General features: G+C 37.8%; 2 protein-coding genes across 2 annotated transcripts; both read left to right on the top strand.

Annotated features, from left to right (window-relative positions):
- Window positions 1–1694: 1694 nt before the first annotated feature.
- On the top strand, window positions 1695–6382 carry LOC122090552 (nuclear pore complex protein NUP98A-like). Its single transcript, XM_042660193.1, has 6 exons — window positions 1695–1809; window positions 1942–2064; window positions 3934–4260; window positions 4581–5246; window positions 5845–6036; window positions 6141–6382. The coding sequence occupies exons 1-6, from the start codon at window positions 1782–1784 to the stop codon at window positions 6191–6193; spliced, it is 1389 nt and encodes a 462-aa protein (XP_042516127.1). The 5' UTR covers window positions 1695–1781; the 3' UTR covers window positions 6194–6382.
- Window positions 6383–12723: 6341 nt separating this feature from the next.
- On the top strand, window positions 12724–13506 carry LOC122092181. Its single transcript, XM_042662523.1, has one exon. It carries the CDS (start codon window positions 12724–12726, stop codon window positions 13504–13506), a length of 783 nt encoding a protein of 260 aa, XP_042518457.1.
- The last annotated feature ends 11127 nt before the right edge of the window (window positions 13507–24633 follow it).

Here is a 24633-nt window from a genome sequence, read left to right as displayed (position 1 = left end):
CAAACTAACTCGACTAAAAAGAAAAAAAAAAAGCACACACTAAAATATGTGTTTCAATACACGTGCATTTGCACTTGGGTTTTTTTCTATTATATATAGGGCAAGAGATCGTTACTTGATCGTGTAGCCTCTACACTGGTGCAAGGGGAATTTTTTTTTTGGGGGGGGGGGGGAATGATAGCATGTGCATGGTGAGGAATGCACTAATTTTGCACCATCCTATGTCTAGACACCAAGTCCATGCGACCAGGTAGCATTCTTTTTTCCATATATATATATATATATATATAAATGTTGTCACCTTTCATTTTTTTCCTTTCATTTTTTTCACAAAAGTTATTTAATGTAGTAGTGTATCTTGTCATTTTTCAGCCAGCAATTTCAGAAATTATATGTTTCACATCCAATACATTGTGATACTTGAGATTGGTTGTGAATAATGTCGTTTTGAGTATGCCGAAAGATAGAAACAAATGTGGACTTTGTAGAATCGACATCAACACCAATCTTTTTCAAGGTGGATTATAAAAAAGTCAAGCCAGTGTGGAGATTATTGGATTTTATGTCATGTATTCTATAAAAGTCTACATAACTATTATTGCATTATTGGGTTTATATATATATATATATATATATATGGCTCAGGTTTTTGGATCCATTACATGTATAGAGGCCAAATTATAATTGTGTTAGGATTTTAGGTTCTTCTATTTTATAGTATATATTGTGTCTATGGGGAAAACCCAAGACACAGCAAAAGAGACCACATTGTAAGTTGGAAAGTGGTGCAGAGTTTTTTTTTTTTTTTTTTTTTTAGTGAAGAATTCTCTAATCCACTCAAGTGGGTGTTAGCATTCATGACGAATCATGTTAAATCCTCGTGTTCTTATGTAGTTGTTTGCTTGACTTTTTCCATGTGATTACACATTTGTTCCCAATACACTCTCTGATCCTCACAAATAACTATGATGGAACATACAAAAATCAAGTGGATAATTTAAAATAGCAACTTAAAAAAAAAGGGGGTCGGGGGAGAGAGTTCCTTATAACTCCCAAATACTAATTTGGGAGAAGGAAGGGTCCCCACTAGGACTAGTACAATAAGGGATTTTGCGGAGGGAGAGTAGATGGGGCCTATGATTTTGTACATTGGCATGAGAAAGAATTTGCATACAAACAACATCCAGTTCTTTTGCTAAGAAAAATAAATACCCCATAAATGGACAAGAGACAATCACTGTACGGTCACCCGGCCTCTACACCAATGCATTCAAGGTATCAACATAAATATAATTTTTTTATCACATTGGAGGTGGGGCAGCAAATTTATGTGCCATTGTATATCTTGGCTAATGGACCCCGCGACCCGTAATTTTTTTTTCTTAAATTTAAAAATAAGCAAAGAAATATTTTCATTCATTAACAACGAGAGGAGAAATTTGCCGAGTCTGTAATACGCGTGTGAGACGATAGAAGTTTCTCTCCAAAGTCTCTTTCAAAGTTAATTATTAATTTTATATATATTATAATTCAGATATATACGGGTTATTTTCTTCAATTAGCGTTGGATTTAAGCCCTTGGATCGTATTGTTTAGGTAGCTTTGGAATTAAGCTACCTATATCGGTTAACCCAACTGCCAACAAATAGGTTAGTAACCCCTATAAATAATGAACCCCTCCCTCATTCATCAATGCTGCTCTAGCTTCTCTTCGATACAATTCCTCCTATCCCTGTGTGTGTCTTTTAGAGAGAGAAAGAGAACCACAACAACAGTTAAGGATGTTCGATTGGAGTCAGTGGAACAAGAGTAAGTTATCCGAATCATTAGCTTTCCTTATTCTCTCTCTCTCTCTCTCTCTCTCTCTCTCTCTCTCTCTCTCTCTCTCTCTCTCTAGCTACTCCTGGTTTTGTTTTTTCTTTATTAAATATGACATGGCAGACTTGGACGAGTCACCATCAAATATGCCACTGGGGTCCTCTACTTCTGATTCTTCAAGGCTTGGCTTGGGGGATTCTTCCACACCTGCGGCTATTGGCAACTCATCGTTCTCCTTATTTCCTGGTAAGCAATATGAGTATAAGGGACTTTGCATTCCTTCTCAGGGCAATATGAGTCTAAGGAACTCTGCATTCCTTTTTACAGATTTAAATCTTGGGAATCCGATTGATATAGGTTTCTATCAATGTCAATTTAGATCGGTTTGTATCGGTCTGCATAGGTCGATTTTAACCCTATTTTTTGTAAGGATATAGATTTTTTTTATGATTTTACTCTTGATCTGATATAAATACCTGATCCAAGATTGACGAGGTATTTGGCCTATCCGATACCAACAATTTAGATCAGTTTGTATCGGTCCGGATAGGTCGATTTTACCCCTATTTTTTGTAAGGATATATATTTTCTTATGATTTTACTCTTGATCCGACATCCATACCTGATCTAAAATTGACGAGGTATTTGACCTATCCGATACTGCTTCTCCTTCTCCCTGTAAGGACCCACATTTTTTAGAAATCCATCAAATTGTTCCAAGTGTAAAAAAGGGCTGAGGGAATAATGACACCCACAATGGTTAGATTCTATATTTTATCTTTGGGTTATTGTTTTCTATTTGGGTGCGGCTCTAACCCCAAACACAAGGGTGCGCCCCAGGAGGAGCAGTGGCCATTGCACTCCCGTGTCTATGGTGCAGGGACCATTCGTAGATAGAAAACTTTTTTCCTTTATTTTTATTTTGATAAAGAAAATATATGCATATGATTAAGAAAATCTTTTGCCAATTTTTACTTTTATTTCATTTCTTTGCTAATGGTTCTTAGGCAGAATAGCCAAGTCAGAATGTCTTCTCAACTAAGTGATCTTTCAAGTCATAATAATTCCTTTTTCTTTTCACAAGATCTTCTGTAAGCGGAAAAATCGTACTTGTAATGGCTTTGGGTGTCCAACATTTGGTAGCACAAGAAAACCTTCTTTTTATTTTGTGGCACCAGCATTTGGCTTTAGGGTGGCAGTAGAGAGCCTTGGATCTCCTTCAATAGATGCATTTGGCTGCTCTTCATTCTCATTTTGTGATAAGAATGTGATATGATTCTTTTATGGGTAGGGAATCTGCATGCTACCAATGTCTTAATGGCATCTACACACCAATTCAATGGGAGCAAGGGAGGGAAACACCCCATGGTTTGTATACAAAAGCTCAAATATCAGGAAGGAAAGAGTATCAGGAGGTACGCGAGTGTGACGCGAGTGTGAGTGGCCATACACAGGCATAGTGTGTAGAGTTTAGCCATGTCTTGTGACGATTAGTACATCACCACATGCCATGTGACAGTATTACGTAGGTTTATATGATTAGAAGACCCCAGCAATCCCTTGCAAAATTCAGGCTTCACGAGTAGGGAAGTGGTTCAAAATTACTAAGATGTAACTGAGAATAAAGGCTGGGCCTGCTAGCATTGTGTCCAACATGGTATCTGTGTCTCTCCTCCACTTAGAAAAATTCTCCTGGCCCCCATTGGTTGAGCATGCTAGCTCCAAGAAAACTAGTTGGTGCCCAACCTCTACCCTTTTTTGAAATACCTAAAGAAAATTAACTTATTCATATCAAATTAAAATTTTAACGATGTCATTAATGTGTGGTTTCATTACCAAAAAAGAAAAATTAGTGTGTTGTTTTATATTACATGGACCCTACCATATATTTAGATTGAGCTTGACCTTTGCCCACATGCCCTTTTGATTTGATGATTGATTTATCTCTAACCTTATGATTGTCCTAATATTCAACCTGAGGATCGAAGATGATATGTCATTTATTCTCTTTTTTTTCAAAGTTTTTCTTTGATCAATTTGAGCGTACAATATCATTGTTTAGTTTTTTCTTCTCATTTAGCGCTTTCTTAACAACAGTTCTTTTTGTTTTCGTAGGATTTTCCATGACTGGACAGAAGCCTATAGGCTTTGGGTGCAATCCTTTTCCAATTGGAAACCCATATCAAACAACACAAGAAGCATCTGGGAACAATATATTTGGTCCAAAACCAACCTCTGGGGCATTCATTCAGCCTGCAACAAGCCAGCAACCAGGACTTGATGCCTCAAGTTCCCAAGCTTTTGGGTTTGCAGCAGCTTCAGCATTTGGTAGTACAGGAACAACCCCTTTTGTGTCTAGTGCACCAGCTTTTGGATTTGGGGGAGCAGTGGAGGATTCTAATTCAATATCTGGTTCTGGCAGCCCTGCATCCTCCTTTTGTGGTAAGCATGTGACGATTGTTGTTGATTGGTTTCTCCTTGATTGTTCAAAGAATCAATGTTGAGGAGGATATGACCTTTTTCTTTAATATATCTTTAATTTTTTTTTTATTATTTCATTAATTAATTAAATTTAAACCACCACATCATTGTTTTTTAGTTGTTCCTTTCTCCTGTTAATCATTGTTTAGTCTTTGCTTCTCATTTGTTGTCCCTACTTTGAGGACTCAACAAGAATGTCATATGTTCCTGAACTTGTTTTTCAACTTATATTATTGGGTACTGCTTTCTTAACTAACAACTTCTTTAATTTCCTTTTACAGGATCTTTTAGAATTGCTCTGAAGTGTGCTACTTGTGGAAGTTTTGATTGGATTCCTCATGTAACACAACCACAGCACCCTCTATTTGGTTCAACACAACCTTTGGGCGGATCAAGTCAGTCTCTGTTTGCTGGTTCTATAACATCGGGTTCTCTTAGAATTGGTCTGAAGTGTGCTACTTGTGGAGGTTTTGATTGGGTTCCTCATTTAACACAACCACATCAGCATCTATTTCATTCAACTACACAACCCTTGGTTGGATCAAGTCAGCCTAAGTTTGCTAGTTCTAAAACACCAGGTTTTGGTACCACTACATGCTTTCCAACAAGAGGTGTTAAAAGCAACCCAACATTTGGGCCTCCAACAACTTCAACATTTGGTAGCCTAGGTACCACTACATGCTTTTCAACAGGTGCGACAAGCAACCCCACTTTTGGGACTGAAACAACTTCAACATTTGGTAGCAAAGGAACAGCCTTTGCCTTATCTAGTGCATCCACATCTGAGGCTGTGAACAAGCCTGTTTTCGGGTCATCAACCACTACTGCTTTTGGCTCTTCAAGTGCTCTATCCTTTAGCATCAGTATAACTCCAGCCTTCAGCTCAGTAGAAAGCACTCCATTTGGATCTAGTCCATCTCTTTATGGAGTTCAGAATTCTCCTTCAGGTATGTGATTGCTATTTTTCTTGGGTATGTCTAGTTGGTTGAGGGAAATAAAACTAGCGTATAAGGAGAAAGTTTTCCTCCAATGCGTGGGAAGGTACATCACACACCATTCTAAGGTTCACAAACTCCTATAGGGTTTTAGTGTGTTTTTCAAAATACCTTCCTGATCACATCTGAAGCCCACGATCAAGGGATTCCCCTTCTACACGGCTTAAGGAAAACTCGATCCTAAACTAAGTACTGGAAGAAGTTGAACTAAACTTTCATAAAAATATTTTTGAGAATAATCACACTTTGAGTGGGACTTTAGATGATTTTATATACCAACTGGCCTCTTCACCAAACAGCTTAATTTTTTGCATTGAACATTTTCAACAAATTACAAGAATGACCCTTTTTTTTTTTTTGGTAAAGGATGTAGATGCATTATCCAAATATTGAAACAAGAGATCATCCTATCTATCTTGAAACTTTGGAGCTCATCTTAAAGAACTTTGTACTTGCTTTAAGATGATAGTTGACTAGTGAAATGAGTGTGAGCTACTGTAATTGATGTGTCCTGATTTTTCCTTGTTTCTTTGTTCTTGTTCTTTATCAGTCTTTCCCAAACCAGATTTTGGAGGCCAAGGTGGAGGGAGTAGAGTAGCACCTTACAGTCCTTTAGTTTTTCTGGAAAATCGAAGTAGCAAAATGTCTCTTGGGAAGCTAATGTCAATATCGGCTGTGCCTACTTACAATGATAAAAGCCATGAAGAACTGAGGTGGGAGGACTATAAGTTAGGGGATAAAGGTATGTTTAATGGAAAGTAAACTAATAAAACTTTACACATTAGTAGAGCTTTTGTTTCACCTCAAACGTTAATGATGTGTAGTTTACTTTTGAATTGCTTGCAGGTGGTTCCGGTGCTGCTGCCCAATCTATTTATGTTAGATCAACATCATCATAATGGATTTCGGTGCAACTTTGTCGTTATTAGTGAACTTCAAAGGGAGACTGAGAGTCCATAATCATTGGATGTAGATGTTTCTTTTCTTTTATTAGGCTGCAATTGTATTGTTGTCCATGGTTTAAACTTGAAAACCAGATTCCACTAAGGCACATTTGATTAGAGTCGACTTGAGGACTTCTAAGTTTACTGAACGAGTGATGGAATGATAAAATTAGGGACAAAGCTGATGGGTGGAAATTTAAAGTGAACTGGTTCGGTTCTAGGAATTCGGTTTGATATTGATTATGTCCAAGAAAGTGCTAGTGTGAATCAAAATCGATCTGGATATAGATTCGATTCTGAACTTTGCACCCAAAGCCTTGGTCATATCTAGTTTCCATTTTATTTCCCTCGACTTTTCTGTTGTGGTATGATTCTGAATCTCTAGACTAAACTGTTATTATTACTCTAAACAGTAACCCCAGACTCCAGTTCCTTTTTCTTTCCTCTAGTTTAGATAATCTACTATGCCTATGCAGTTAACATATGTTATGACTACATATCTAACCTGCTATGACTTAACCCAGTTAAGATCTGTTATAACTACAGATCTAACCACCCGATATTACTGGGATTTTAACATCCCAGTAATATCTTCAATTGAACCATGGGATTAGGTTGCTCCAATGGGGCTATCCTGTTCAAAGCCAAAAATATGTTGAGTTTGCCAGTTATCTGTGACTAAAAGACCTAAGCTCGATCAACTGACATGAAGGATATCGGGTATTAGTTCTAATTTCGAAACACCCAATTAGATAAATTGGGATTAAAGCTGTGCTTGATCCATTTAGACCACACTATGACTCATTTGAGTAGTTCAAATTAGTGTGAGTGTCCTAGTGGAGATCCAAATTGAGTCACCTCAGTTGGTAGTTTAGATTGATTTGTATTATCTGATTTAAATATTGGATCAAGTGATCCTGTTAAGACTAAATTAGACTGTATGACGATTCGAATCAAACGGTATTCTAGTTTGCTTAAATAGACCAATTGTAAGGAAAGATAGTTTAGATTTCTCAATATTATTTCTGTGATGCAACTGTTTTGTAATCAAACTCATTTTAGAAATTTATTTGATACATATTGCATCATGTATATTGATAATTTTATTCAATGAGTTGTTTGAGGTTTTCTATTATATTTATCTATTTTTTAGTTGGATATTAAATCCATAAGATGTGAAAGATTTTTATTTAGTCTAATGTATTGGCGGTTTAAACCAGGTGACTAAATTTATTGACTATTTAAGCTAAGAACATTTACATGACATATTGCATATTGGCTTATGAGAAGTATTAAGAATTATTCATATGCATATAGGAAAAATACATGATATGTATAATGTTGATTTTTTGAATTCATGTATGATTTATCCTATAATTTTTTAAGCATTTGAGTGACCATGGAATTATGGGGGATTCCAAATGTCATGGTATATGCATTATGATAGAGCATAGTACAATTGATAATATCAAGTGGTGATTTTTCTAAAAAATGAAAATCAACGAAGGAAAGTAAATACGAATTAAAGAAGTTTGGGAGATGACATAATTACTTATTTTTATTGATAAGGTTCCTCTGAATGTCAAGAGGATGTAACATCTCCTAATACTATGGAAGAAAGCAATTAGAGGAACTAAACTCAATAATTGTTGAAATGAGTTGATCTATCTTCCAGTGTAAACGTTAATATGCTTAAATAATTATTTAAGGCTAGTAGTCAAAGGCTTCATATAAAAGAAAAACTATACATATCAACCTAAATGTTATTTTGTTCTTGAACAAAAATCACAAGGTTTGAAGACTTGTGAAGTTTTTATGTAGCTTAATGTTAACACCTGCACAATATCATAAAACTTGATAATGTTTTAATGTTTTATCTAAATGATGTTGGCAGATATGATTATAGTGAGTATCATAATGATAAAGTGTTTTTATATATTGATAATGAGAACTAGATAATATGTTGTGAAAAAACAACAGAGAACCTCCTATGGCCTTAAGGACATGGGAGAAGATAATATGATTTTAGAAATTAGAATCATCAGAGGATAATATAAGATAATTCTCACGCCATTGCGTTGATGAAAAAGTATAGTGTCATTTTGACTTTACATCAATGTTGACACCTTTTTATTGTTGGTTGTTATTTATAAAGAAAGAAAAAAAAAAAGGTGAGCAAGTGTCACAAAAGAAATATTATTATATTTCTGATATTGATTCCTTTAAATGAATTGTATAACACCTGATATAACTCATGCTATTAGAAAGTTAAGCCAACATACTATGAATCTAAGAATGGAACAATGGAATGCATTCAATCAGGTTGCTAAGGTGATTAAACGGTACTGTGGATTATAGTTTATATTAAAGATTTTGTGATACTAATTGGATGTTTGATTCACAGGAAACTTTAGCTATTAATGTATATATATTCGTTTTAGATGATGGGTGATTTCTTGAAAATTGGTTAAACAAACTTATGATATAGGTTCCACCATAGAATCTGATTTTGAAGTTTGGAAAAGTTGGATCTAAAGCTGAATGGCTAAAGAATCTAGTAGCAGATATACCATTATGGCCTATGTCAGTGCCTCCGAGGTATTACATTGCGACAGTTAGACGGTCATTGCAAAGGCTAAAAGTAAGACTTGTAATGGTAAGTGAAGGCATATATTCTTAAACATAACTTGGTGAGATAATATGAAATAATGGTATGTACCATTGATATCGATTTTTCAAAGTCAAGGAGGAATGAAGCAGACATGCTTACAAAGCCTTAGCTCACCAAAGTTATTCAAAAGACATCTAAAGGAATAGGCTTAAAGCCCATGTCATAAATCAAAGTGATGGACACCCAACCTACGTGATAGGAGATCTCTGGAATTAGGTTCAAAGGGTAAGAACGAAATCACTAGATGACTTGATTACTAGTATCATGTGCCTATTTCTGATTAGATATGGAAGATAGTACTCACCACAATGACAAGGAGGATGAGTTATAAAAACCCTTAATTGGCCAATACTCATGTCAGATAGGGGTATGTTAACTATGGTGCATACTCTGGGCTAACTTAAGTGGATGTAGGGGATGCGACCACCTCCGATGAGAATTTTACAGGCAGATTCTCTAAACATTCATGATTCCAAGATGGGGACAGAGGCCAAAACTGACCACAATATAAAAAGGAGTAACTATGGCGTCGGGTATTAGGATATGGATGGTAAGTCAGTCGGCTGCACTAATGAGAAAAGGTTTAAGAAGTCTGACTTCACCCGTACTCTGTAGCTTGACTTTATCAGACCTAGTGTAGATTCAAGTCCGAAAGACATCTGCAACGACGTGTCCTACCAGTCTAATGTGCTCAGACTATAATTTTTTTTAATTATTTTTACCAGAATTTTGAATCTAGTGGGGGAATTGTTGGTTTTAAATGAAGTATTTAAAACAAATGAAGATTCAAAATAGCTTTAAATAGTTGTTTAAATACAAAATAACTTTTACAAGTTTTATATCCCATAATTTACTTGTCAATTCAGTTTTGAAGACATTTTATTCTCTTCTTTAAAGTTCATTATCTCTTCAGTTGCTAAAGATATATGTAGTCTTTGTTTCCTTTTAGTTTTAAAGTCTCCTTATAACAAATTAGCTTCTTAATTCATCCTCTTAAAGTCCCTTAATTCTTTCTCTCAAATATCTTATAAATAGAGAGGAGATTTAGCATTTGCAAGACATAGAACAAGTCTTTTAGTTATTCAAGTGTGTTCTTAATTTTGCTTCTCTTGGGATTTATTGGAGTTTACATGTTCATTTCAATGAGGTGTTTTGTTTTTAGTCTGAGCACAACCCTATAGCATTCGAAGAGGTCCAGTTGTTGAGTGCACGATTACTAGGGGAGCCATTGGGCTGTTTTATCTCGGAGACCAATTTGCATTATTCCCGGTTGCACCATAGGGGGCATCTACGGTCTTAAGGACAGTGTCAAGTGACACGACTCAGCCCACCAATTTTCTAACAATTTCTATTGTAAGTCTATGATAATTTCTTGCAAGTGATAGATTGAAAGTTCTCCTACACAAAGGCGACACATAGGTTTGCTCTCTCAATATTCTGTCACATAAATTTCCCTACAATGGGGTAGGCATGGATTCCATAAGAAGGTAGGGCATACCGTTGCTAACTGTAGAGAGAAGATGGTTGCAGACGTAAGCGATTGGGAGTAGCACAATGGAGGTATTCTAGTGGCAATGTATGTTAGAGATGGGGGAGGTGATAGGTAGAGCGAAGCCAATCACATTAGGGAGGAGTTACTATCTAATGCCTTAGCAAGACCTTGTTTTTCTATTTAGCAGACAATAGCTGAGGGCACCTACTGATGGCAATGTTGTAGGTGGGGGTTTCTTAACTATTTTATTGTTGAGCTTTGTTTGATATTTTTTTTTTCCATTTTTTTTCTCAATAAAATTTTTAATATTCTAAAAAAAAAAAATCCCCGTAAATTATCATAAAATAAAAAAAAAAGGAGAACCACACCACGCATAAAATTAAATTATGACCAATATTTTGATACACATAAATAAAATACGGCACCATTCATGAGATTGGCATTTGACTAACCAAAAATCCTCAACAAACAAGGCTGAAGGAGAAAGTTTTACCGAAGATGACAGGCTGTAACTTTTTTTTTGGCTGAAAGATGATAATATTCATGAATTAATAGAAGTGAATGGTCTCAGTGATGATTTATTTGAAAGGGAGATGGCGGCCAAGGTGGACTATGAGAAGGCTTTTGAGCTTTATGGGTAGAAAAATCACGCATTAAGTGGTTGAAATTCGGTGATGGTAATTTCAAATTCTTCCATCTATCTCTAGGATTCAAGTGTCTCTGTTCTTAGATTCAGGGTGCACAAAAGACTGACCAATCACTTTGGAAACTTGGTTACCCATTTATAAAATTTTGCAATTATTTTCAATATTTTTTTCCCAGTTTATTATCTCAATCCTATTGTTAAGGTTATCATTATGTGACCCCAGTTACATGAACATGCCAAATCCAACCAAAAACATCAAGTCTCATTCCTTAAACTCCTAATTAAGGGCAGGGAGATGTTTCCTTTATATTTTCTCAATGTATTTGCATTGGTACTTTTAATTTCTAACAAAGGTTTGGCACAACGTGTTACCCCTACCTAGAAGGCAAGTGAGCCTTCAAGCATGACTTAATGTTAACTTATGCTGAAAGTGATCTCACAACCCTTGTTTTCTACTTTCTCTGTTACAAGAACTCTTTTGCTGCTACAAAATATCATCTTCAGGAACAACTACATATATAACTCATTCTCATGATTTATTGGCTACACCTTTTTTTTTAATCAATAGCCACTCATCCCCACCATATTTACACTTAAAGTTCACTTTATGTGGATTAAGGGAAACATATGCAAACATAATCGATCACTACAAAACATAAAGTTCACTTATATTGTGTATTTACTCTTAATATGCTTTATATTGTAGAAGTACCCGGAATCCAAACACTACAAAACTAAGAAATTTGAGTGTAGACACCATATTTTGTCACCCCTGGAAGGGCCAAGTAATGATGAGTTAGGAACCCCCTAGGACGTGGAGTGATCATATATTTGCGGTCGTGATCCTTTATTAAACCTAGGCAATGTATTCATACTTCCATGCTGGCATAGGATGGTTAATAAATTGAACAAAAATGTTTTCAAAAAAAATGAAAAAATTTGACACATTAGAATTGACCAAGACCACTCAACAAATCATAGACCAGTCATTAATTGAGCCAAAGACCCAATTGGACCACATCCATTGAGTCAAGAGCCAGAGTTGTATTGACTCAGGCTGGCGACGAATGCACTCTAGCCGAAATCATTTGTATCTCAGCTATCGTTGGTCAGATACTAATTATGTCACTTATAATGCATCTTATGCCGAGCTCTACAAAATTGTAGGAATTTGATGAATCTTTGGCCATATCTCTTTTCAATCTTGTACTTGTCGCCCAAGGAATGCACCTAGACACACACTAAGACCTGTAGGACACCTAGAAGAATCTAGAAAACTCATATGACAAATGTGTGTATTTGTCCACACCTTTTAATATTATACACTTCTCATATATAGATCTAATATCTCTCCTTAAGGAGGAAAGAGATCACATCCCATTTGGAAGCATCTTACACCTTCCTTAGTTGACGAAGAGGTCTCTCAACTATAAATATATGACCATTCCCACATCTTGGGGTTTCCACAAACAATTCCATGCATAATCCGACAATTCTGTCATAGTTTAAGTCGTCGAAATTCATTTATTGGAATCGTGAGGAGCTATCTTGTTGTACTTCGCATTAGTTTGAGCTATCTTTGGTTTAGTGATGCCTTAGTATTGTTTCCAATACTCTTTTGGCTTTAAATAAGGATTAGAGATTTCATTTCAGAGATTGAGATTCCAGTTTCAAGAATGAATAGCAAGGGTTTTGTGAGAGATGAGATGGAGGGGCGGCCACCTGACCGTGGAAAGCAACCTCTGATTACTGAGTATCTCCGACCTAGAACTACACTAGTGCCGGTTGGAGTAGGAGAGGGTCGGCCTAAGGAGATCAATGGAGGACATAAGGAGAGGATTTCTGATGATCTAAGTAACCATAGACCTGCTGAGAAGAGGTCCTACTCTACGGTGGTAGGGAAGGCGATTCCAGATGTTGGGCAACTTCCTGAGCCGATCCATGCTGGATCGCTCACAAAAATAATTATTCCCCAAGACACGTACGAGGAGAGGCTCTTGAGGTTTAGATTTGCTATGATTGGAAGGGTTAATTTTAGATTCATCTCTCTGGATAATATTAGAAAAGAGGCTGAGAAATCATGGAATCTCAAAGGCAATGTCAAAATGGCACCCATGGGGAAGGGGTACATCCTGTTTCAATTCGACACTGAGGCGAATATGGCATCAATGTGGAGGACGAGTTTGACGAAGGTCAGAGGACAGATTATTAGATTTCAACCATGGAGGCCTGATTTTGATGTCCATACCAATAACCCCTCTACCAAACTCATGTGGATTAGGTTTCCGGACCTACCCCTTAAGTATTGGCATGAGAGGATTCTTCTAACCATGGCTAAGGCGGTAGGAAGGCCAGTAGCTTTGGATAAGCACACACGTTCAACCGCGATGGGCACTTATGCATGTGCTCAAGTTGAGATCGAGATTGGTGCTAAACGCCTTGAAGATTTCAGGTCGTGAGGATGCAACCAGGCACAGGCGAGGCCTTTTGGTATAAGCAAAGAATTATATATGAGGATGATATGAAGTGTTGTGGATTTTGCATAAAATCTGGGCACATTGTAGATGAGTGCAGAGCTAAAAAATCTACTGACGAACATAAAGTACGGCAGCAGCAAGGCTCAATACCAGGGCTGGTTTACCCTAAGATTGCTGGTCGTGGATGGCAAGGTGAAGGAGCTCCAGTGAGATCACAGGGCAGAGATCTCTCCCAATTGCCTATCAGGTTTCCTTCCTTATCTGGGAATCAAATCAGGGTGGAGATTGATCAAGATTGGGATTCTAATATGGCTAATGGTCAAATTCATATTGACCTACCAAATATGATTGATTCTCAATATGGGAGGAATATCCCTTATATGCCAAGTGGGAATAATCTCTTGAATTTGGATCCGCTTGACGTTAGCAATAAGGATGACTCGCTCCATGGGTCTGATAGGCCTGGAAGTGGGTCACCCAAGGAACTGGATTATGGAGTGGAAGGTAAGAGGCAACACTCTATCTATGGCATTGTTCAGAGGCGTGAAGAGCAATTATCGTAAGAAGGGGATGACCTGGTCCAATTAGAGGGAAATAGGAAGCAATAGGAATGGGGGGATGAAGCAACCCACTCGATAGAGGCGGACAGTCATGACCTTGGTGCTGGGCTCAGAAGTCTTGGCCGGAGTGATCGCGAGACAGCTCTTTAAGGGGTGGTCGAAGCGCGGACCGGGAGTTCAGGAGAAATTCATTATATACTCTGTGCTACAACAGGATAACGTGATTGCAAATGTTAGCCCCATTCATATGTAGGGAGGTAATGCCGTAGTGCCACATCCTGAGATGGCACATAAGGATAAAATGCTATGGGAAAGGGAAGAGGCTGCGCGGGTAATTGTGAGACAGAAGAAAGGGAAACAGACGGCTAATACGGAGCATACTTTAATCCTTATGATTGTATTGTAGAATATAAAAAGTAAATTATGTTAGCCCTCTATTGGAATATCAGGGGGATGAGAAAATCAGCGGCAAAGCTAGCTTTGAGTAACTTATTAAGGGAGAAGAATGTGGACCTCTTGTGCATCACTGAACCCATGTTGAAGGCGGTGAATTTTCCAAAAAAAATTTTCAGCAAGAGAGGTTTTGATTCGGTTTTTTATTTATAATGTCAGAGATGATCGGGCCCCTAATCTATGGGTTGCTTGGCGGAGAGGGGTGAGCAAGCCTTGTTGTGGCTTCCTTAGACCAACAAATTTCTATGAAGGTGCAATGGGCAGAGACCCTGTTTCTTTTCACTGTGGTACATGCAAAATGTGTGCAGGCTGCTCGGAGAGACCTGTGGAATGATTTGGTAAGTGTTAACCCTGGCCCTAACGTGCCCTGGATGGTGGTTGGGGATTTTAATGCTACCTTGGCATCTCATGAAAAAAGGGGTCCTGGAGTATTTAACCTGGGGTTGGCTACGGATTTTGGAGCTATGGTGGATGCTTTCCTTCTTATTAAAATCCCATCTCAGGGTCAAAAATTCACTTGGTCCAATAACAGAAGGAGGGGCAATGTTGCTGCAGTTCTGGACCAAAGTTTTGTTGTAAACCGGCAGTCACTGAGAGGGGGGTGAATCAGTGAGTCCAATTTCGATCCCTAAAAACCTGTCCGATGTCTGGCCAAGAAAAACCTGATATACCTGTCCCTGTTTGCACACAGTCGTATGCACACTCAGCCTCTCATAGGCACTTCCAAGTGTGCACACCCATTCCACATTCCACGTACTTCAATATAAAATGCAAACAACAAGCACTCACAACACAGGGTTTTTACGAGGTTCGACAATTTGCCTACATCCCTGGAGTAGTGCCTATAAAGGCTTCGTACCTACTCAATACACTACTTTTGACTGCACCCACACCCAATTTTCTCAAGCCGAAGCTGAGATGGCACTCGTAGTGCCGATACAATGTGTAACACCCACTACACGAGAGCACCCACTCCCAGTGCTTAGCACCCACTAAGCACACAATAAATAATACAATTAAATTGGGCTTATATCAATGCCCTACAGTCAAGCTCTGCTTAGCATATGCATCCACAACTAACTAGCATACTTACAGTTCATCCACAACTAACCTAGCATGTATACATTCATCCACAACTAACCCTAACATACATACATAGATGTAATGTAAAATCAAAGGTTAGAGAATCTCACAATCGATTGCCTGGGATGACTGGAAACTTATACTGACAAGTTTGGTGCTCACACCTTCTCTCTCCTTGGCTTCTTGCTCTTCAAAGCAAACACATCCTTGCTTTCTTCTCTTCTTCCTTGGCTTTGAGTTAATGTACCATTAACACACTTCAACCACCTCTTTTACCTCATTTAATGGCCTGAGAACATTTATTATCAAGAATGTATGTTCATTCAAGGACCAACAAAGAGGGGGAAGATTCTCCTACCAAAACCATAGCCTTCCTTCACTCAAACCTCATATTTCTTGCTTCCATAGTGTAGGACTTGAAAAAACGAAGAAGCTGCAACTTAGTTCACCCAAATCTGAGTTAAAACGAGGGAGATATGACCATTTGAAGTTGGAGCAATGAGATAGCCTAAAATGGAATCTTCGTAGGGGTGGCGTAGGCTAGACCGGCGGCGCGCGCAACAGGGGCGAAATCTGACCGTAGATCTCATATAAAAGATCTTGTAATCTAAGCCATCGGATTAAACCAATGGACAATAGATCCAAACCACTAAATTTGAATCTCGATGACGTCATCATGACGTAGGCTCTGACATCGTAAGAAGTGTTGTCGATCTATGATTGGTTGCTTTTCCGAATTTTAAGGGAGCTTGTCTCCCACTCACAAAAGAGAAATGCATATTGACCGTTGGATCCGAATCCTCCATGATGGCTTTAATCATATTTCATGAGATCATTAAGATCGGAATCTTTTTATACCTTCTATACACGCGCCAAACACCACAACATACCTTGATAAGGTGTAGCGCCAGTACATCAAGAATTATGCACCTAACCAATCAAATTCTACGCGCAAGCATCTATCTCGTCCATGTCAGCGTAAAATCTCAGTAGCCTTTGGATGGGCATCAAGCATACGTGGTCAAATCTTGGCCATCCATTTCACTTCCCTTTACTCCTCTTTATTACAATCAAGCCCTTGCCTCCATATGTTTCAATGCTTAAAGACCCCTTGCAACTCAGACCTTCAAAATCTTTAAATTACACAAAAGCCCTTCGAATTTCAAAAATAAATTCCAAAAAATCCACCCAACACCGAGAGCAATTGATGGATTTTCGGTTTGGATTTTCGAATCGATTTTACGGAAACACTTATAACTTTTTTATACGATATCCGATCTAGATGAAACGAAGTGCGTTGGAATCGTAACTGGATTCTCTACGACTTTTCAGAAGACTCAATCATCTGAATCATCCATATAAAAAGACCAAAATGCCCTACACCTTTCCAAAAACGTATCTTTCTCATACGGAATCGGAACGCTATGAAATTAGAACCATTGGAAAGATTGTATTTTTTTCGTATTGTTACATGTAAAACACTTCCTTTAAAAAATTCATCTTCAATACCGAAACTACCCTCGACTGCCACAAATGCCGTAACTTCTTCATACAGTATTGGAATGTGACGAAATCAAATGCACTGGATTACTTAAATTACAATATATCTTTTTCATGAAGAACCAATCTTCCAAAAATGTCATTTCTATTACCGAAAATACCCCCAAGCATATATAGGCCAATTTTGCTAGTTTTGACCCAGAAACCCGCACCATCTATTAATGATGTATTAAACCACTCCATACATACCAAGCTGCTCTGTTATCTCATCGGTGACACTGGACACTATCATGTCATCATTTTCATCCATGGCACCCAAACTGGCCACGTCATCACCGCCACGTGGCCGAGTTGCCAACAACGACAACCATAAAACAACAAGTTTCTGCAACGATGCCTGGATCTCCACTTTCTTGGATGTCCACCAAGTTTTCCTTCAGAGGGTGGCCTCTGATTACTCCCCAGTCCTAGTGGTGTCTGCGGCTTCAGAAAGGCCAAGAAATTGCCCCTTTAGATTTCAGCGCTTTTGGACAGAGCATGAGACCTTTTGACACACTGTGAAGAGATCATGGGACGAGGACATCAGAGGTTCCCCCATGGTGGTGTTTGTGGAAGCATTAAAATGATTAAAACGGGTTCTACGGACATGAGGGAAAAGCAGTTTCCCAAATTTTAACGTTGAGTTGGAGGATGCAAAGAAAGGACAGGAAGACGTGCGATGGAAGACTGAGGAACAGGGCATGTTTGATGAGCTTTTTGCTCAGGAAGCTAAAGCAAAAACAAGGCAGCTGAAGGTCTTAGAGAATTAGGAAAAATTTTGTGCTGAAAAAGCTCGTATTAAATGGCGGTTGTAGGGCGATAGATGTTCCAAATTTTTTCATATCTTTGCAAAGATGAGAAGAATTAAAAACTCTATTAGAACGATTAAACAAGAGGATGGCATGGTTCTTGTTGAAAAAGACCAAATTGAAGGCTACGTGACCAGGTTTTATGAAAACTTTCATAAAGATGTCCCTACCCATGATCATATGGAGCTCTTGGAGTGTATTCCTAATTCTTTAGAGGAGGACAGAGGATTGGGCTGGATTTAACTCCATTCGATGAAGAAATTAAGGGAGCTATTTGGGACCTCGATTCTGAGAGCGCCCCGGGTCCGGACGAATTTTCAGGTACATTCTATAAGGTATGTTGGGATATCATTGCGACAGATGTTTGCAAAGCTATTAATTTCCTTTTCAGAACAGACTACTTGCCTTATGGAATCAATAACATTTTTTTGGTATTGATTCCCAAAGTGGAGGTAGCGATTTCTCTGGATAAATTTCGTCCATTATGCATGGGGAATTTTTTATGCAAAATTATTTCAAAAATCCTAGCTTTGAGATTATCAAAAGTGCTACCCAGTATAATTTCTGAGGAGCAAGGCGCCTTCCAGAAAGGAAAAATTATCCACTCCAACAATTGTTTGGCTTCGGAGCTAGCAAATTTGATGTTTTCCACCACCCGGTGGGGAGGTATGGGGATGAAGATAGATATCTAGAAGGCCTGTGATACCATTTCTTAGAAATTTCTATTCCATGTTATGCAGATATTTGGTTTCTCAGAAAAATGGATTTCCAGGATAAGTCAGCTTCTTCAATCAGCAAAAACTCGGTTATGTTGAATGGAGGATCGGTTGGGTACTTTGGCATGGAAAGGGGTCTTAGACAAGGGGACCCAATCTCCCAAATGCTTTTTATCATAGCTGAAGAGGTGTTATATAGAGGGATGACTAACTTGGTCGCAAAAAAGAGGTTAAAAGCTCTGAACAGTCCACGTCGTGCTGCTACTCCAGTGCATAGTCTGTTCGCGGATGACATCTTTATTTCTCCAATGCCTCTATCAGGTATGTGAAGAATTTAAAATTATTCCTTTCAAAGTATGAGGATTTCTCAGGTCAGAAAATTAATATTAAGAAAAGTAAGATTTTTCTTGGCCCTATTACTACCCGGAGGAAGCAGGCCATTATTGATGTACTAAAAATCCCAGTTTGCAACTTTCCCACCAAATACCTGGGCGTGGAAATTTTCAAAGGAATGGTGAGAAAGGAGACCTTGCTTTTGATCTTGGACAAGGTCAAAAGTAGATTGCCAGGGTTGAAAGGAAATTTACTTTCTATGGCTGGAAGAGTTGAACTTGTGAGATCAGTTATCTTGGGGATGACTAGTCTTTCCTTTTTTGTTTATTGGTGGCCCTCTACTTTGATTTCCATTATGAAAATGTGGATGCACAATTTCATTTGGACAGGTGACATCGATTCGGTTAAAAAATCACTGTTAAATGGGATATGTGTTGTAGGCCGAAGGAGGAAGGTGGTTTGGGACTGAGAAGGTTGAGGGATATGAATAAGGCTACTCTGTGTACTCTAGCATGGAGAATAAAGCTTGAAAAGTCATTAGCATACAATTTTCTCAGGGCTAGATTTCTGAAACGAAATGGCTCGCTTAGACCTAGTTACAGAGCGTCGTCTATTTGGTCTGGAATAAGAAAGGTGTGGGGCCTCATTGTGGCTAATGAGAGGTGGATGGTAGGAAATGGTAGGAAGATTGATTTTTGGAAGGACAAATGGGTTAATGGGTTCTCTGTCCAAGATTTAGTGGAAGACACTGGTGATCAAGGTCCTTTGACAATTGATCACTTTAGTACCAGCTTCCAGTGGAACTTGCCTCCGGTCCAGTCTTCGACCATGACTGACATTTTTGTCTTGATCAAAGGTATCAAAATTCCACAATATGAATGTGAGGATAGGTGTTTTTGGAAGGGTTCTATAGATGGATCTTTTTCTATTAAATCGGCGTGGGAGGAGACCCGATTTTGTAACCCAAAAGTGCCATGGTTTTCTATTGTGTGGTGTAAAAACCTTCAGCCTCGAATGTCTTTGTTTGGTTGGCGACTGATCCATGGAAGGCTGCCGGTAGATGATGTGGTTAAAAAAAGAGGTATTTATCTTGCGTCAAAATGTGCTATGTGGTGAGAAGGAAGAATCCTTGGAGCATGTCTTTATACACTGCCCCTTTTCGGTTGAGATATGGATCTTCTTTGTGGGATTTTTAACGTCAATGGGAAAACCCAGGTACGATTTCCAATTTGTTTCAGTGGTGGAAGCTCGGATGAAGCAGGTTAGATACAAGGATGTTTGGGAGATGGGATTGGTTATGGTGGCAGATAGCATATGGAGAGAAAGGAACATGAGGCGCCACGATGAAAGGGGGAGGCTGCCCAAGTTTGTGTGTTATTCAGTTCTTGAGGAAATAAAAAATTGCAGGCCTTGTATCAAAGGGACGGTGGGATCAGTGGATGACTTGATATGCTATAGGAATTTGGGGCTTGCCGCTTAGAGCATGCCCTCAAATCAAATTTTAGAAGTATTTTGGTGCAAACGTCATGTGCATTGGATCAAGCTAAATCTTGATGGCAGTTCGATGGGGAACCCTGGTCGTGCGGGAGCTGGAGGAGTTTTTAGAGATCCTCTAGGAAAAGTGCTGGGGACCTATAAAGTTTTTATGGGTGTGACAGGTGTTTTTGAGGCTGAGATGGAGGGTCTAATGGAAGGCTTAATGCGCGCTAAGGACATGGGTATTAATCAGTTATGGGTGGAGTCTGATTCCTCTGTTGTGGTTACGCTGATTCAACAAAATAGGGTACCATGGTTTGCTGCCCAACGATGGACTTTCTTAAAGCCCTACTTGGACGGGATAAATTGGAAGATAACTCATAACTTCAGAGAGGCAAATGCTATTGCAGATTTCTTAGCTAGAGATGCAGCCAAATCTGGTGCTTCAGCATCAAATGTTGCTCTCCCTAGGCATATTGTGGTTAGCAGAGATGCTAATGGAAGACCAAATTATGGATTCACCTAGTGCACTTCTCCCTCTCCCTACTGATGGCAATGCCAAAGGTGGGGATGGCAAAACCGCTGTCTATTTTCTTTGGTTCTTTCATGCTTTGATCGTCTACTTGTATTTGGATCATATTTTTTGAATAAAGTCATCTTTTTAACAAAAAAAAAAAAGAGTTTGTACTATCAGCACCTAAGCCCACTCCCTTCCAACCAAAAAACACCTTTCACAAAAGTTTTAGGGGTAAGTTTTCTTCCTTTTCCTTTTTTACGGCTTTGCATTTTGAGTTTCGTGCTCTTTGTTATAGCACTTCTACTAAGCACAACTTACTATTGTCCACAGCAAGGTAGCAGTGAAGTGTAAGCGGTTACATATTTTTTCATGGAGATTTTTGCAAATGTTCCTTCTTCAAAGTTGTAGATTAGGTTATCTCCTTTAGCAAAAAAAAAAAAAAAAAAAAAAATTAGGTTAGGTTATGCATCTACTATGAAATTTTCATTTTTTTAAGATTTATTTTACTGTTTCTCTCGGAATTACTTCTTTGTTCGTCTATACAAAACCTGAGATTCCCATTCAATAGAATCTCGCATTGTAAACCTGCTAAAGGAATTTTCATTATTATTATTATTATTATTATTATTATTATTATTATTATTATTATTATTATTATTATTATTATTATTATTATTATTATTATTTTGGAACGTTGTCTCTTTTAAAAGTTTTCTATTTAACTTGATTTTTCTGAGATTTTTACAATTTTATTTCATTTTCTACTGATGACTTCTTGCAGTAATTTTTTTCTTTTTCACCATATTTGCATTCTTAGCATTCTCTCATTTCTATTAAGCGGTTTAATACCATATCCTCACTACCCTTTTCTTTATTCATGTCCATGATTGTTATATGAAATGATCCTCATTCCCATGTCCAATATTTCATGTACCACGTTTCATGAGATATTTGTTAGGGCTAGCTTTGTCTTGGTTTTTTAACTTTTAGCATGCTTACTTTACATTGAGTATACTAATAATGGAGAGCAGCTGAATACGGGTATGTGAATTTGATCCTTCCCTCTTTTACGTAATTTGGCCATGTTTTTCTTTCAAAGTATATATGATATTGATGCTTGTTTATACAAACCTAGATGGCCCATTCAATAATGCGTGTATTGCCTAGGGTTGAAGCCCAATTTTCACTGGGTAGATTGAGGTGCCTAACCTTTTCCTCAGATCGCAACTTGACATGAACCCTAACCCATGGTTAGATAGTTGGATGGAGTTATTTTTAATTTTAATGAGATGGGTTTTAGACCCTAATCTAGGTAGTAATTCCCACTCAATAGAAACCGTTGGATCCATACCACTCTTTTCAACAAAAGGAGAGGTTCGTAAGACCCCACGTGGTCCTCACATTGAGTTCTCTAATATTTGGGAGAATATTTTTTGTGAGGACATTGCAACTGGCCAGTGAGCCCAAAACTAAAAAGCACTTAATAACGACCAAAGTCAATCAGGGGGCAAGGGTGGGGATCCAATTGACTTTGATGACATTGATATGGAGTTAGACATGAATGTGGTAGGTGGGGACTAACAAGGTCTAAGGGCATCACATTTTAGAGAGGGGCATAGTGGAAATCAATATACTCCAAAACCAAAGTAACATAAGAGAAGTGTTACATTGGATCTGCTAGCTGCCATTGTTGACGGCATCAAGGATTTGGTATTTGCACTTCGAGAGCAACCCAAACAGCCCAGCCCTTATTAGATGGATTTGACACCTATACTCCATGATATATGAGAGATCCTTGATATTTCTGATCTCATGACTAGTAGGTCTTTCGAATACTTGAGTGTAAATCCAGTGCAAGATAATATATTTATGTCATATAATGTCTTGGCAAGTTTTCTTTGGAGGCATTGGCATTCACAAGACCCTAGTGGGTAGAAGGGTTGTTCACATTTATGGATGTCGTGTTTTAGTATTTTTGTGAACTCTTTAGGTATATTTTTTTTGCTTAAGATCAGCAAGGAAAAATATTTTAATAAAAAGAATGATTACAAAAACAAACCGATTAATGGCAAACCTCTGACTTTATGACCTTCTCCACCTTCGGCATTGCCATCAGCAGAGAAAGAAACTAAGATCACACAAAACAAAAACCACAAGCCAACCAGAGGATCAAACAAAACGAAACTGAGGCCTTTTCATCACATCCCACTCAATATCGTTGCTAGAAAAGCGAAGAGGGGAGACCTATATAGATAATGACTTTGTAGCCGGGGCATGCTTTGCCAAGCAATCCGCCACCAAATTAACCTCTCTGAAACAATGATTGATGCTTCATTGGGCACTATTCAAATACTCAACATAGAACAACCATCTCAGTCTGAAAGAGCAAGGGATAGACTATGTAATTGGAACTCTAGCTTCAGGTTGAAGAAATTATTTCTGTTTCAAAGTTATACAATGGAATGCTTGAGTGGAATGTACAATTTTTTAATGGTTTCTTACAAACTAGTGATGTTGTAATTTTCTCAAAATTTTGGACAAATTAAACAGAGGGTTCATGCAATGCATTTTGGAAGTTATAGATATTTTTTGTTTTTAAATTTGTATACATACATACAAGAAGTGTGAATTTTTTGAGAACATGTTTGGTAATAGGTTTATGAGAGTACTTCATTATCTTAAGATTGACAGAATTATAAAATTGGATCTGTGTGATATTGGGAGCAACTTGCTTATGCATGGTGTTTCAATTGGGAATTCAATCAAATACGAAGTGGCTCGGTTACTCTCTCATGACCAGTCAGAATAGGCCTCTTTATGGTTTAAAGAGAGGTTGGCTAATTGGGAATCCAATTCTCTACTACTAGCACTGCAGCTGTTGTTTGTTCTAGTACGAATTGAATAAAAAAATGTAGAAAATAATGAGATTCTCAATTTGTTTCAATGAGAATCATTTTAAATTTCAATTAGTTTGTCTCCCATTTGGTGTGTATTGGGATGTTAGTTAAATTCGAAGTTTTTTTGTGGGATAGTTAGAATAATTTGTATTTATCTAAATCAAAATTAATTAATTAATATTGGTGGGTCCCATGTCTTATTGTAAATAGAAATAAATGTCACACTTAATAGGCATTGATGGGAGGAGGTTTTTGATAAATATTTGAAGGCCTATAGAAGTAATGGTATTCTTGTAATTATACTGTAGTTTAGAAACTTTCCCATCAATTACAAATTCTGGTATCTAAACATGTGTAGTAAAGTGCAACTTTTTCAAACCAGCCAAACAAACATGGGTGAAAAAGTTACATTTTTCGACAATTTTTTTATTCTTGTCATTTACCCTAATAGCATGTGGGACATATGCGTCATACAATCTTACCCTATTCTCCCCGATAAACAAATATGCCTAATTGTTTTTTGTGAGGAACATCACTTGGTGTTGTTATTTCCTAAATGGAGACAACATTATAATGCTATAATTGCTGCATCTTTTTTTTTTTTTAATCGGTTCCTTTGCTTTAGATTTATATATATATATGGGAAAATGTTGGGTATGCCGTCGATATCAAGTATGCTAGCACCCATTGTGTCTATCTCTCTCTTCCCTTTTTCTGAAATGACCC

Source organism: Macadamia integrifolia, chromosome 10, assembly GCF_013358625.1.
Source record: "Macadamia integrifolia cultivar HAES 741 chromosome 10, SCU_Mint_v3, whole genome shotgun sequence".
Classification (NCBI taxonomy): Eukaryota; Viridiplantae; Streptophyta; class Magnoliopsida; order Proteales; family Proteaceae; genus Macadamia; species Macadamia integrifolia.
Note: the sequence above shows the minus strand (reverse complement) of the source record. Positions and strands in the feature narration are given on the sequence as shown.